This window comes from Schistosoma haematobium, chromosome 3 (assembly GCF_000699445.3).
Source record: "Schistosoma haematobium chromosome 3, whole genome shotgun sequence".
Classification (NCBI taxonomy): Eukaryota; Metazoa; Platyhelminthes; class Trematoda; order Strigeidida; family Schistosomatidae; genus Schistosoma; species Schistosoma haematobium.
Window position 1 is genome coordinate 9,716,101 of NC_067198.1, and position 15,824 is coordinate 9,731,924.

Genomic DNA, 15,824 nt, shown 5'->3' on the forward strand with positions numbered 1-15,824 from the left:
CAGGTCAAAGTTTAAATGATTTAACTTGTTTAATCTGGTTAGTTTTTATAGAAAGATTGTTTCCTACGAGATGGGGTTATTGACTCCATGCTCAACCGTCCTCCTTTAGCCGGGCTTGTGATCAGCAATAACCCTATAACAGCTACAACCGGAGTTGAGTTACTTATGATTAGTCTTAATGTTATTGATAATTCTTTATTCACGTAAAACCGTAGTCTTCACGAAGATTGACCATTGAGCGTTATATTATGTGGTTTCTAGGGTTAGTCAACCGTGCAGTGTTGCTACTTAACTAAGTGATCCAAATCGCTTTCGATTATCTAGCTCCGAATAAAGTGCACCACAATGTTGAGTTGACTTCATCAGCTAGTGTCAAGTCTTGGTTGGTTGACCCCAGCTTTTTTCTACTTCATTTCTACATTAGTCAATATCACGAGTCTACGTAAGCGGTAGACGAACCCACGTAACATATCACAATCACCTCAGTAGATCAAAATTCTTATGGACTGATCTATGTTTGTTGGTCTGCACCTGATCTCAACTCGGTTCACCCAACATGCTTCGAAGACGCCTAAGATTAAATACCAGTAACCTGCGTATATCTTCAACGTTTAAAGGCCACGTTCCACATAACATAGTAAACTGTTGCAAATCCTTTATTTGACAGACAGGTATGTCATCAAGGCCACAAATTGACAAAAGGTAATCCAACTTTCTGAATCTGTGTCAATATTTTGTCAGAAATCAATCCACATTCACGGATAAGACTTTCAAGATGAGTGAAGTGGCTGGCGCGCTCAACTATTTCACTTCCTGCAATTAGTCTAGGCTATGACTCAGACCAGTCCTTAGGGAACACTATTTAAAAGGGAAGAAACTCATCCCAAACATGTTTAGTGGACGCAACTTACAAGATTGTCTGTAAAAAGTGTTTAGCAGAACGTGACGTCGAAGTTGCTACAATTGTCAGATAGAGTGAAGAGTTTCAGTGCATCGAAAAAACGGCGTTGGTAGAACACTTGGAGACTAGACAAGAAGACAGTTCAAATAGCAGAACACATTGTAAGATGCGATTGAAGACTATGTATACGTATTACGTATAAACTTTGTAACTTCTCTTCTCAATAAACACACATTTCTCCTTCTTATTGTTGTGTTTTACACTTGCATTGTTGCTCACAATGATGAAAAACGTCTCAAACCAGTTTTAAGCAGATACATTCACCTTCGTTTGTGTAAAAACACACAAGATATTAAATTTTTTTTAAAAAATCATATTCGTTTTACCAATAAAATACGATATTATTCAATTATAGTTGTATAAACAAAGAATCTAACGAAGTATAATGAACAATTCATATTCACATAACTGATAATAATCAAAATGTGTTTATTCCTAATATAATCCATGAAAGAAATGAACGTAAATAGATGATTCAACTAATCACAGTTGTTCATTACAAACAATGAAGTAATAAAGCTGTTCCAGCTTGAATCCATTGATTTTGACTACCTGAAGGACAAGGGACTCGAATATATGTGACCAAATGTTCACGAGTATTATTTGTATAAATTGGTAAATAAATAGAATTGTTTTCATTCAATAGATCTTGTTCATCCTTAAATATACATATTAAAATAAAACCAATTACATAATGAATACGTGTTGTACTAAGTATCAATGTTTACAAACATAATGACAAATGAATCAATATCGTAATATGATATAACGTGGAAAAATTCTAGTTTGTAATCCTACTCTTGGAATATAAGATAATAGATCACTATTGATTGGGGCACTAGATCACAATACAAAACCATATCATATGTTTGGTTCGATTAATAATCATAGATCAGTATAGACTAGACAATAGTTTATTGACATAAAATACATTAATAGTCAACACAGAGTGACATTCAAGTATAATGAACAATCTTATGTAGTCTTGTATATACAGTATAGTTAAATATGTCTATCTTTATTCATCTGTTAATCATTTTGACAAATAAATCATAATGTTTCTAGTGTCATTTTAGGTTTTTGACAATATTATGTTGTAGTTTACTAAACTTGAATAATGGGTCAAAGTGACATAGATATCTTTATTCATAGAAGTGAAACTAAATCAAATTACTGATTCACATCCATTGACACTAACAGATAAAATTGGATAATTTAATATATAGTAGTTATCTAAATTCAAATGAACTTAAAGTAGTATCATTAGAAAAGATATTGAAGTAGACTTGTAGACGACTAATGTCCTGTTGCTCTGTGAACAATCTAAAAATTTTAATATCGTTGGATGCCGGCTCAGTGTTCTATTTGATTAAGCGCCTGGCGCGAGACTGATAGGTCATGGATTCGAATCCCGTGAGGCGGGGTCGTGAATGCGCAATGCTGAAGAGTCCCACGATAGGACGAAACGGATGTCCAGTGCTTCCAGGTTTTCTATGGTGGTCTAGCTTCAAATGACTCATGATCTCAACTGTTGAAAGATATGTGTCTTTATGTGCAGATCGATAAGTAAAATTTCATTGTTAGGAGATTGGAAGCAATCAATATAGAAACTGATTAGCTTTACTAAATAAACACTTGTTTCATTTTTCTAGCTTCTCTTAATAACCCTAGACTGAATCTACACGGCAGCTTGGACATTGGAGACAAGGCGCGAAGACTGGTGATAAGGATGTGACTCCCAAAATAAATCAAAATGGTTTCAGAATACATCACATTTTATATGGTTTATTTGCAGTTAGATTCGTGTAAACTGAACTGAATTGTCATTAGCAATGATAATTCAATAACTTACTGTATGAACACAATATTACACAGTGAAGGATCTATAATCCTTCTTAAGATGTGAATACATGTCACATATGTTTGGAAACAAAAATGGATTTCATGTGTTATTCCCATTTTAGTTGATTAAGTTATTACTCGCAATATCAAAAGCCTAGACAAATTTAGTGCTTGCTGGTATTCTACAGTTAGGTATAATCCCAACCTTGACGGTAATGTTGTATGTAGGTTTCGAATCTGATGTGTAAGTCCCGAATGACCTCCTTTGGGGATGAGATCCTAGTACTTACTGATCACTGAATTTTGAATAATGTTATGCTTATCTAGTCCTCAATTCTATAGATTAAACTGCTAAGTTCTATGTATGTATTTGTGTAGCCAACAGCCTTACTTCCTTCCAATAGAGTGCCGTTTGACACACATGTCTTACGTTCAAAAACTTTATTTTACTGAGATCAAGAACCGATTCAGTGTAGACAACTGCTTAAAATCTTGGAGCACTGGATGGACATTTCGTCAGTATGGGACTTCTCAGGAGAACACGCCTACGACCTTCGGCCTTCCTCGCGGATGTTTAACCTCTAGACCACTAAGTTGGCATCCAATGGTGTACAATTCCAATTTTGATGAATTCACGATACTGAGTAACCATTTACCACTGTCTGTGGTAGGTAACTTCCTCACATCCAACATGGTCGGTCTAATAATTTTGTTGAGAATATCTTGGAACTAAATTAATTAATTTACAAGTTTCAGCAAAAATTGCAAACTGTCTCACAATAGAAAAATATCCACATTTTTACATTTAAAATAAACGAAGTTTTCGCCAACCGAAAATGGAATTTTCATGACATCTAAAATCAAATGCTTTCACTTTTAAGTCTATCTTTTTCTCTAAAAACTCCGCCTGGAGTCCCTCCGGGGCCAATGCCGGTCCCAAGCCCAGATAAAGGAGGAGGGTTGGTCATGGGGTTAGCGACACCATCCCGTAGAAAACGAACTCTCTAAAAAAACGCTAACCAGAAAAAATTATTCAAACCATTTAAACTCTGCCCTGGGATTCAGAAAGTCTTCATTTAGAAGAGTTATGACGCCTCATGATGAAAGCCGAGTTCCTTCGGAAGTCACGAGGCCGATGCCCCTTCTGACAACCAGAGCAACCATTTATTTAGGTACATGGAGTGCTCGTACAATGTGGGACACCGGGAGAGTCTTCAAAATTGCTGCACAAATGAGAAGATACAACCTAGAGGCGCTTGGGATCAGTGAAACATATTGGACGCAAGTTGGACAACAATGGCTAACTTCAGGAGAGCTTCTGTTATACTCCGGAAATGATGAAGAAGATGCCCCACATACACAAGGAGTTGCATTGATGCTGTCCAAACAAGCACGAAATGCACTTATAGGATGGGAATCTCATGGACCAAGGATCATCAAAGCCTCCTTCAAAACGAAGAAAGAGGGCATTACAATGAACATCATCCAATGCTATGCGCCTACCAACGACTACAATGAAGACGCTAAAGATCAATCCTACAATAGACTGCAGTCAATCGTCGAGAAGTGCCCAACAAAGGACCTGACCATTCTGATGGGAGATTTAAATGCCAAGGTTGAAATGGACAACGCAGGATATGAAGACATCATGGGACGACAAGGACTGGGAGAAAGTAACGAAAATGGTGAGAGATTCGCAAACCTATGTGCCTTCAGTAAACTGGTCATAGGCGGCACCATATTCCCACAAAAGAGCATTCACAAAACCACAAGGACTTCACCTAATCACACTACGCAAAACCAAATCGACCATATCTGCATCAACAAAACGTCCAGGAGGACGACGGAAAACGTAAGAACCAAGAGGGGAGCTGATATAGCATCAGATCATCACTTGCTGGTCGCCAAGATGAAATTGAAACTCAAGAAGCACTGGACAATGGGGCGGACAATATCACAAAAGTTCAATACGGCTTTTCTTCGGGATACTGACAAACTCAACAAATTCAAGATAGTACTCAGCAATAAGTTCCAGGCCTTTCATGATCTACTCAATGGAAAAGGAACTACTGTGGAGAGCAACTGGAAAGGGATAAAAGAGGCAATCACCTCAACATGTCATGAGGTTCTGGGCCACAAGAAGCACCATCACAAGGAATGGATCACTGTTGATTAACACTGGATAAGATTCAAGAGAGGGGGAATAAGAAGGCAGCAATCAATACCAGCCGAACAAGAGCAGAGAAAGCCAAGGCACAAGCTGAATACACAGAAGTAAACAAACAAGTGAAAAGGAGCATCAGAACCGACAAACGTAAATATGTGGAAGATCTAGCAACGACGGCGGAAAAGGCTGCAAGAGAAGGAAACATGAGACAATTGTATGACACGACAGAGAAATTCTCTGGAAATCGCCGCAAACCAGAACGACCAGTGAAAAGCAAGGAAGGCAAGGTAATCACCAACATTGAAGAGCAACAAAACAGGTGGGTAGAACACTTCAAAGAACTCTTGAATCGACCAGCCTCACTGAACTCACCCAATATCGAAGCAGCACCCACGGACCTCCCAATCAATGTTGGCCCACCAACAATTGAAGAAATCAGCATGGCCATCAGGCAAATCAAGAGTGGCAAAGCAGCAGGACCAGACAACATTCCAGCAGAGGCACTAAAAGCAGTCGTATCGGCAAGTGCAAGGATACTCCACATTCTCTTCAATAAGATTTGGGATGAGGAACAAGTACCAACAGACTGGAAAGAGGGACTTCTGATCAAATTACCGAAGAAAGGCGATCTCAGCAAGTGTGATAACTACAGGGGCATCACTCTTCTCTCAATACCGGGAAAAGTCTTCAACAGGGTATTGTTAAACAGGATGAAGGACTGCGTAGACGCCCAACTTCGTGACCAACAGGCAGGATTCTGTAAGGATAGATCGTGTACAGACCAAATTGCATCTCTACGGATCATTGTGGAACAATCACTTGAATGGAATTCATCACTCTACATCAACTTCATTGATTACGAAAAAGCATTTGACAGCGTGGACGGAACAACACTATGGAAGCTTCTTCGACACTACGGCGTGCCTCAGAAGATAGTCAATATCATACAGAACTCATATGATGGATTAAATTGCAAAATCGTGCATGGAGGAGAGTTGACAAAGTCGTTCAAAGTGAAGACCGGTGTTAGGCAAGGTTGCTTACTCTCACCCTTTCTCTTTCTCCTGGTGATCGACTGGATCATGAAGACGTCAACATTTGAGGGGAAGCATGGGATACAGTGGACATCTAGGATGCAGTTGGACGACCTAGACATTGCAGATGATTTAGCTCTTCTATCGCACACGCAACAACAAATGCAGGAAAGGACGATCAGTGTAGCAGCAGCCTCAGCAGCAGTAGGTCTCAATATACACAAAGGGAAAAGCAAGATTCTCTGATACAACACAGAACGCAACAATCGAATCACACTTGACGGAGAAGATTTGGGAGATGTAAAAACCTTTACATATCTGGGCAGCATCATTGATGAACAGGGTGGATCTGATGCAGATGTGAAGGCGCGGATCGGCAAAGCAAGAACTGCATATCTACAACTGAAGAACATCCGGAACTCAAAAACTATTGTCAATCTATGCCAAAGTCCGAATTTTCAATACACATGTCAAGGCGGTTCTACTGTATGGGGCGGAAACCTCGAGAACTACGAAAGCCATCATCCACAAGATACAGGTGTTTATTAACAGTTGTTTACGCAAAATACTCCGCATCCGTTGACCAGACACAACACTATCAGCAACAATCTACTGTGGAAGAGAACAAACCAGATCCCAGTGGAGGAAAAAATCAGGGACAAGCGCTCGAAGTGGATAGAACACACATTGAGGAAAGCACCCAACTGCGTCACAAGACAAGCCCTCACATGGAATCCTCAAGGCCAAAGGAAAAGAGGAAGACCAAAGAACACAATACGCCGAGAAATGGAGATAGACATGAGTAAAATGAACAAGAATTGGATGGAACTAGAAAAGAAGGCCCAGGACAGAGTGGGTTGAAGAATGCTGGTCGGCGGCTTATGTTCCATTAGGAGTAACAGGCGTAAGTAAGTTTTCTTTAAAGTTTTGTTTACAGTCAGTTATGCAACAACAAGTTAATTAAAAGTTATCCGAAGTCTACCATTTACTGGTATTGTGGTATGAAGATTGGAATATATCGATCATCGAACAAATGATAGTGATTTAAATGGTTTAAACAAAACAGTTATTACTTGTTGAATCCATCGTAACAAAATATCAGGTAGTTGAATGAGACTTGAATCATTTTGGCAACTTTGACTAAGTTGACCGTTTCGGAAATTGGCACCCTCCAATTTCAAATTCGTAATACGTATTGGTAATGATTGACTATTTCCATAGGATTTATTCCTACGATCATTTGATTCCAGCCACTGACATGATAGTTTAAGTGTGTCAATTGGTACATTCAAGCATCTTGCACTTTGTTGACGTAAAGCATTTAAAAAGGTGGTCGGATGAAATAGATTGGCTAAGTCTAAAGATTGTACATTTTGTTCATTGGAAAACTGATTGTTTTCTACCTGTTTGGTCCACGTCTAATAACAATTAAAAAGATATACAGAACAAATCGGTTGAAATAAAGAATAAGTTCATTAGTTATTGATCTATATTAGAAAGTTTCAGTTAACAATGGTCATGTTAATATTTTGAATAAGTGCTTATATAGACGCTAGTTTGATTTTTAAATGATTTTTGTCATGGATTAGTAAGACTTAAGAGAAATGAACCATTGAATTCCAACCAAGTAACTCAAAGCTTAGACGCTTATCACTTAAATGAGAACCCTTACTGGGTACGCACCGTTAGTAAACCCTCAATGAAGACGAAACAGTTATCCAGTGCTCAGTGGCTCTCCATGGTACCATGACTGATATCGATCCTAGACGAAAATAATGTACAGATCATAATAATATAATCGGCATTACTTACATTTCCATATACATTGTTTGCTAGTAAATGGTTAAATCTAATTGACACAAAGCTTGTAATAGTTAACTGGTATGTCTGTACGAATTAATACGATAGATAATAGAAATGGATATACGCTGAAAACACACAAATAGAGAATTAATACGATCACCTCCTTCCCATACTTTTTGTTCCTGTGAGCTGCAAAATATTAGCAAATAACACCAGATCTATGACTGCCGTATTTCAAACAACCTGACATAGGTTATCCAGATTCTAATCTTCCAAATCGATTAAGCATTAGCAATGTCACACCAAAAAAATTTAATTGTATTGGTCATAAAGACAAAACATCCTATCTCTTTCATTGTCTTGATCAGCTTTAAGTTCAGTAATTCCTAAATCATCCCCAATGAAATTGTATTATAGTGAAAACATTAGTAGATCCAGTATACATAGTTCCTTCCATTCATTGATAATGCAACTTAAACTAATCAGATCATTATCAGAAAGGGGGGTTTTGTGCCGATTGTAGTAATTTAATATTTGAATTCATGAGTCGATTAATGCTAGACCACCATCAAGATTAATCACTTACCTTCCCACAAGTTTAAAAACAACTACACTATTAATGTATACAATCTTATGTATTGTGTGATTTACTAACCAACACGTGACCTGACTGCAAAATTCTCACTGACACACACTTGACATATATAGATGATTGCAATATCCACAAACCAAAATCAATCCTACGTTTAACTCTAGATATGCATATTTCGATAAAAATATATTTTGGTGCATAGCTCTTATGAATAGTGTTATAACGATTGATTCTCTTAGTTTCCTCGATTTCGATTACACTCAAAATGAAAATATGTTGGTAAACAGAAGTAAAATTATGTTTCCAAACGTAGTCAGAATTCATTAAATTCCGGGTATCCTAGTGAAAACTCAAAATGATAAACTTGTTGTGCTAATAAGGACTGTTTTCGGTTCTGGTGAAAATGAGAGCTTTAATACGCATTTTAGATCCCATATAGGTATTAGTTCCGTTAACACTACTTTAATGATTTAGCCATTCACAAAATGAAAGGAGTTATACGTAACCTGTACCTGGCTACGATTCTTGGTCGAGAGCCTTCAACTAGAAACGTCCTTTAGAGCTGACCCTATAAATATTAATTCTGATTGGTTAGAAATCTATTTTGTTTGAAACAGTTACTTACTGCTACTGGTCAAGCAGTAAAAGTCCTTTTCATGTTAAATTTGCATACTTATCATTAAGAAATAGAGAACTGAATCGATATACATGCGTACCAGTTGCTAAATTAATGGTGACTGTTAGACTGAATGTAGTATGTGACAATACAATCTCTTTAAAATTTAAATGAAACAGAAAAAATGTCAACCCACAATATATGAATAACTTACTTGTACAGCATTCGCTTTAACAACTAATTCTCGTAGGAAAGGGACTACTTCATTCGGTCCTTCAGGCCATTGTAATAACCATGAATCAGGTGTTTCACCATGTAATAAACTATTAGCTAATTGATGCAATACTCCAGTTACTAACTGAGTCCCTTTACATGCTCGTGCAATACTAGCTAAACTTAAATGCACATGTTGAATAAGCTGAAGAGCATTATATAATTCTAAATGTAAAAATTCTTGAATCGGACTTTCAATTGCTGATCTATTCTCAGAAGTGATATCGTCTCCTGACTTAGACAGGGCAGATTTGTTAGTTTTGTTTGATGTTCGAGACTGAGAAAAAAAGTAATAACACAAAAGTAGTCATCAACCAAAGAGCTATACATTTTTTACCAAGCTTAAACACTTTTTTGCATTAAAACATTGTATAGTAAGGTAAATAAATGTTAAGTCGTTCGCTATTATGTCCATAGAATGCTTAATTGACATTTGCTTGGTATTGAAACCCCATAATTTACACCCATCCTAAAGTCTCCAGATGAATCGAACTTGATTACTGTTCAACAGTTTACGTTTATCGTTGACTATGGTTGCTTAGTGTAATTTTCGTTTTATTTTCAATGTGATATTTATTCAGGAAAAAATTCTTTGCATTAATTCAGTGTAAAATCCGTAACTTCTGGGACCTATTATTCGACTAATATTGTCTATATATTCTTATGGTATAACTATTTGATTAGATTATGTATATCTTATTATAAGCTTTTACTGTTCTTAAGTTATGTCCAGTTTATTGATTGCAGTCTCCCACGTTCACAGCCACTATTTGGTTTGATCTTTTATAAATGTTATTTGCTATTTTATGATGTAATGTGGTCTATTTGGTTGGTATATGATCCAAGTATGTTTGAAATAAATGATTCGCATAGTGGAAGCTGGTGTCGGTGTTCTGGACTCAACTGGAAGGGCCAGGAGGGAAAAGGACCAATAGGCACGCTGGGCTGCTCATACCGGTCGGACACATTAGTTTGGCACGGTACGATGATTGTATAAGTCGTATTTCGATTGACGAATAAGTCCCGTGATAATTGACCGGGGTTAAAGACACAATAATTTTCCATGTATGTGATAATTGTTAACCAATCATCAAGTGTGAGTAAATACAATATGTACATGAGTGTATTCATGAATCATTTCGATCTATTTCAGGGGTTTAATAAATCCATATTATCAAATGTTGTGTTCTCACTACGAATAATCGAATTAAGCGCAATTCAGTTCAATATTCTACGTACATAAGAGTGACCAATATAACAGTGAATCAATGTTGATCGACATAATACTAAGATCAGAATGGGTTTTGTGGAGATTGTAGTAATTTCAATAGTTGTGATCATCAGTCGTGGATGCGCACTGCTGAGGAGTCCCACAATAGAACGAAACGGCCGCCCAGTGCTTCTAGGTTTTCCATGTTGGTCTAGCTTCAACTGACTCATGATCTCAACTATTGAAATAATCTTAAGCGCCTGGGACCTAGTTGTAAATGATCAAGAATCATGTAACTAGTTTACTTCTATGGAGGGGCAACATGACCTTTAATTGATTCAACATACGATTTCTAAAGTTTTCAGTTTTGTTAGTAAATTCGAATGTATCCAACTATATGACAGTAAATTAGTTATTTTGCTGAAAATTCGATTTTAAAAATTACTAAGGGCTATTTTTAAAGATAATACGATCAATAAAATAGATCTTTTCAAGTAAATCGAGCACTTAGCCGGCGGCCATAGAACGTTGAAAGCTTCGGTTCTCGTCCGATCACCGCAGATAAGCGACGTTGGGCCCAGTCAGTACTTGTATGGGTGGCCGGCCGGGAATACCGGGTGACACCGGCTTTTTTAATAAATTGGCCCCCAGATGCCCTGGCACGGCCAAGAGTGGAGAGAGTCAGCTCTTCCTATCTAAAAGCTCGCATATGACCACGTGCATACAACCACTGCCACGAAAGTCCTACTCACTGCCTTCTCACGGCGAGAGTGTTGCTTAACAAATTGAAAGGACGAAAAGCAAATGTCCGGCGCTTTAACTGGGTTGGTGGATATGAAGGATCCACCTAGGGGAGTTGGAAAACCCTCACTCTAAACCAATGGTGCACATGGGCTCCAGTATCCTGAAGGAACAAATGGTGTATGAACCTATTATTGGTCACTGACTACCATGGGACTGCATCTACTGACGTTGCTCCAGTTCCTTGTGGGTTAGACCTTTAGGTCTAAGGCGCTGGGTGTGGCCTCCTAAGAAAACCACCCGATTCGGTTTGAGCAGCAGGGCAGTATCCCAGCCCTCACACAAATCAAATGAATTATGAGGCGCAAATCTATTTGGTACCTCCTTGTACTAATGTTTATGTGTTTAAATAAATAAATAAAAATACTTCACTAGAGGACATAAAGACTTGAATGACGTTGCAAATTAAAGACGGCCATCAACCTCTTGTGTTGATGAGAGGACGGAACATTCGAGGTATTTTGTTCATTTATACTGCCAAACCACCATCACGATAATTGTTGAGATTTTCAAGAAAATTTTCTACGTTTACTATTCGAGCAAAATATCTAGTGTAGGTTGAATCGTGTGAAAAAAATTTGGCGGCTAAAAAGTCTAGCTTTTGATGACTTTCAGATATGTTCAGAGTAATAAAGCCGGAGATGGAACCAGTGTATTTTCACAAATGAGAAGAAATTCGAAGGCAGTAAGATTAATCTACTTTAGATTTTTAAAAATAGTTTCCATCACCTTAGTTCTCATATTTATTGGACGGACATTGTATAGTTCAGCTGGTGATATGAAGGCCATTTCTTTGATATTTATCATCACCCCAGTTAAAATGAATAAATCCCTTAAACATCTAACTTACATCAAAGTACTCCACTTTACTCTGAATCCGGTCGAATAAGACAAAGTTGTCTAATTTGTAAATGAAATGGAATATCTCAAAAGTTAGAAAACATAACTCTTTAAATTTAATAATCAGTAATATGAATTCTACATAAAGTTAGTGAATTTACTTGTAATAGATTTAAACCTTGATTAAGTTTCTTCCATAATATCAATATTGGTCCTAATTCTTTACTCCATAAACTTTTATCAAATTTATGTTTAGTATCCATGAAAGGTCGATTAAGTAATCTAAGTTGAGCAATTACACGATTTGCTTCACTTCTTTGCATACTATTTTCAATATTAGGTGGTAAATTAAAATATATAGGAAGATCGTGATCAGGCAAAGTATTGATCTGAACAATATAGTCCTGTAATAAGATGAAATTGAATATAGGTATATAATTAGATTCAGTTTAATAAGATGTTTTAGCTTATAAATTTTATTGATAATTAACAATTTTCATTGTAAAATCTAAGATTCACTTTTTGCCTGGATTCCATAGTCGATAATCATTTAGGACTAGACAGATATCACAAAAGAGACTGATCGATTGAAGTTTTAGACATCAATGAAAAGATTCAAACAACAATTCCAAACGAATTCATCGCGACTGTTTTAAACTCGTCTTTCTCAGCTCTCCAACTATTCTATATGAAGACCCTCCAACTACTAGAGCAAAGTTTAAGTGATTTAAATGATTTTTTCAGGTGAGCGTTTTTTTAGTAAGTTTTTCTTTTACAGCATGAGGTTTCCGACCTCATGCCCAGCCTTTCTCCTTTATCCGGGTTTGAGATCGGTAGTAACTCTAGAAGAGCTTCAAGCGGAGTAAAAATTAGACCTAATAATTAGATATTAATAATTGATTGGAGAATGAGTGAATTACAAATCAATTTTCTTCAATCATCTGTGACATTTTATCGTGCTTATTTTATCATTTTATTACGTAAGAAAAATCTACTCTTCAGGTTAGTGCCCTTGTCTTATATGTCAAAATCCTTCAGAGGCTTGTACCAATAAAACAATCTCATGAGCGACCATCAATCGGCCACAATTTATGTCATTGTTTATCATCCATTAATCAGTATTCTATTCACTAATTTCATCAATAACAAGTTCATTCACCACATAATAAAATCTTTGTGACTTAATTAGTATACCACTTTACCATTGAGATACAAGATGCAACATAGAATTACTTTAAACAAGTTGAGATTAGATGGTGGTTGGAGGTAGTCAACAGGAAACCCTGGACCCGGGTTTCGTGCTACTTGGCACTCGTCAGCAAGGTGTACCTGTAATCTTGAAGGAACTGGTGCTCCCTGGCGGATTCGATCTCGTGTCACCCAGCTTTACATTCAGAGACGTTACCACTGAGCTATCCGGGCCGCAACTGACCTCCTGTAGGACTGAGATGTAATCACAATTGATTGGTCACTGGGTGGATAGCTCAGTGGTAACGTCTCTGACTGTGAAGCTGGGTGACACGAGATCGAATCCATCAGGAAGCACCAGTTCCCTCAAGATTACAGGTGCACCTTGCTGACGAGTGCCAAGTAGCACGAAACCCGGGTCCAGGGTTTCCTGTTGACTACCTCCAACTACCATCTAATCTCAGTATGTAGTACCCACAGTGTCGAGTCACCTAGACTGGTGGCCACATTGCAACATGATCGATAGCATTCGATCTGGACTAATAAGGACTAGACACGCATGAGATTGATAGCCACCCAGTGATCAATCAATTGTGATTACTTTAAACAAGTGTATAGCATAGAAATAAATTCAATTCATAATTATGTTTAATTACAACCTAATAATATTCTCTCTTCATTTCAAAGAACAGATCGATAGATCTCAAACCTTCATCATTGATACAAAACATTAAGTTTAAACAAGTTTACTGAATTTTGTTAGATATCATAGATACAAATACATGTCAGTTATGGATTAATCAGCTTTACCTTGGAAAATTCAAAAGTGTAAATCCTTTTGATAAACCATTCATCAATAGTACATTTATAAACTTTATTTTGAATACTTTTTACAATACATACTGACTTTGATTAAACACCATTGAAAATAAGAAAGCATTGAGCAGCTGCTTTATTATTGTATGGGATTTCTCAGCAGTTAGCACCCACTAAGGACGGGTATCAAGACATTTAGACCTCATTTAGAAAGCATTACTTTTAGACCTGTGACCCATTTAGTGCAAACTGGTCATAGTGCCAGTATAAACCTATCCTTTTCAATTATTTGTCGGGTCAGTAATTTAGACTTAGTCTTTCAAACGGCTGAATCAGTAGCCATCCTTATGAAGAAACCGGAGGTATGAGTACAAAAGAAATATCTTCAATCACTTCACATTCCCTGACCAACTTCAAGTCCAATTAATCAATAATGTTAGCTAGTGAATGACCTAATTTGACTATTGAACTTGCGACCTTTCGTAGTCACAATTCTTTGTATTGTTATCATTGTTATTATTATTCTTATTCTTAATTAAACATCGTCATTAATCTCCCCAATACATGATTCATTCACTTCACATTCATCCCTCCTTATGACGTCTTACTACTATTTCACACAATATAATCATCCACCAAATATTTGATCGAATTATTTCTCTCACCCTGTCTGACCCATATTTATTCTGATCATGGATCTTAGATTTTCAAGTTAACATTCTATCTGAGTCATATCAACATAAACAATTTTATTCTATTTTGTTTGACAATCCTAAATTCATATGCCTTCAACGATGCACTTTACACTTAACCTGGCCATTTTTCGGATTATTGATTTGGACATATAATTGTAGAACCGAAAGAGAATTTATCGAAAAGAATATTCTTCGTTCAAATATTAGTGTTTTTATATGATGGGGATATTTAAACGATTCAATAACATAGATGATCGGATTAAGCCAAAGACGGAGAGATTGTTATATAATCGTATATAAGAAACATGTGCAAATTGTTACGATTATGATAAACAAAAGTAATGATGCCAGCTCAGTGGTTTAGTGGTTAAGCGCTCGCGCGCAAGACTGATAGGTCCCGGGTTCACATCTCGCGAGGCGGGATCGTGGATGCGCAGTACTGAGGAGTCCCACAATAAGATGAAACGGCCGTCCAGTGCTTCCAGGTTTTCCACGGTGGCCTAGCTTCAATTGACTCATGATCTCAACCATTGGAAAGTAATGAAGTTGACAGCAATTATCAAACAAAACCATTAATGAGATAATCATATTAGTGGTGATAACATTACTAATCATAGTAACACTGGTAGAGAATACGAGATGAACGGAAGTAGTTGGATGTCTAAATTGATAAGAGGTCAAACATTTCATTGAATAATGTGAAAATAATAAAACTAGTTATCATAACAGTAAATTATAAATAAAATATAAACTAGATCAAATTGAACAACTGAAATGTTGTGGCAAAATACAGATGAAGTCAAACAAATGAAACCGGGAAAATAAATGAAGGGAAGTATGGCAGTGAATCGGTCATGATATTAATGACAAGTGAACTGCAAGCTCTTTTTGTAAAAACTAGACTAAAATGAACAATGAAAGGGTTATTGTGTTTAAATAAAGATGAAATCAGATAAAAAGTGTGCACACCGCTCAGAAGTCTTATA

The 15,824-nt window shown here is 36.8% G+C and overlaps 1 protein-coding gene across 2 annotated transcripts in view; it reads right to left on the reverse strand.

The window, feature by feature from the left end:
- Positions 1 to 491: 491 nt before the first annotated feature.
- DYNC2H1_1 (Cytoplasmic dynein 2 heavy chain 1) overlaps positions 492 to 15,824 on the reverse strand; it is a 68,128-nt gene continuing 52,795 nt past the window's right edge. The window contains exons 19-23 of one of the 2 annotated variants that reach the window (XM_051212968.1): positions 12,301 to 12,543; positions 9,230 to 9,565; positions 7,078 to 7,422; positions 1,288 to 1,619; positions 492 to 1,225 (exon numbers count right to left, since the gene is read on the reverse strand). In XM_051212968.1, the coding sequence (XP_051068898.1) occupies positions 1,458 to 1,619; positions 7,078 to 7,422; positions 9,230 to 9,565; positions 12,301 to 12,543 (1,086 nt within the window). In that variant the 3' untranslated portion in view covers positions 492 to 1,225; positions 1,288 to 1,457. Of the gene's footprint in view, positions 1,226 to 1,287; positions 1,620 to 7,077; positions 7,423 to 9,229; positions 9,566 to 12,300; positions 12,544 to 13,800; positions 15,500 to 15,824 lie in introns of those variants that run through there. The other variant, XM_051212969.1, reaches the window with a different exon arrangement.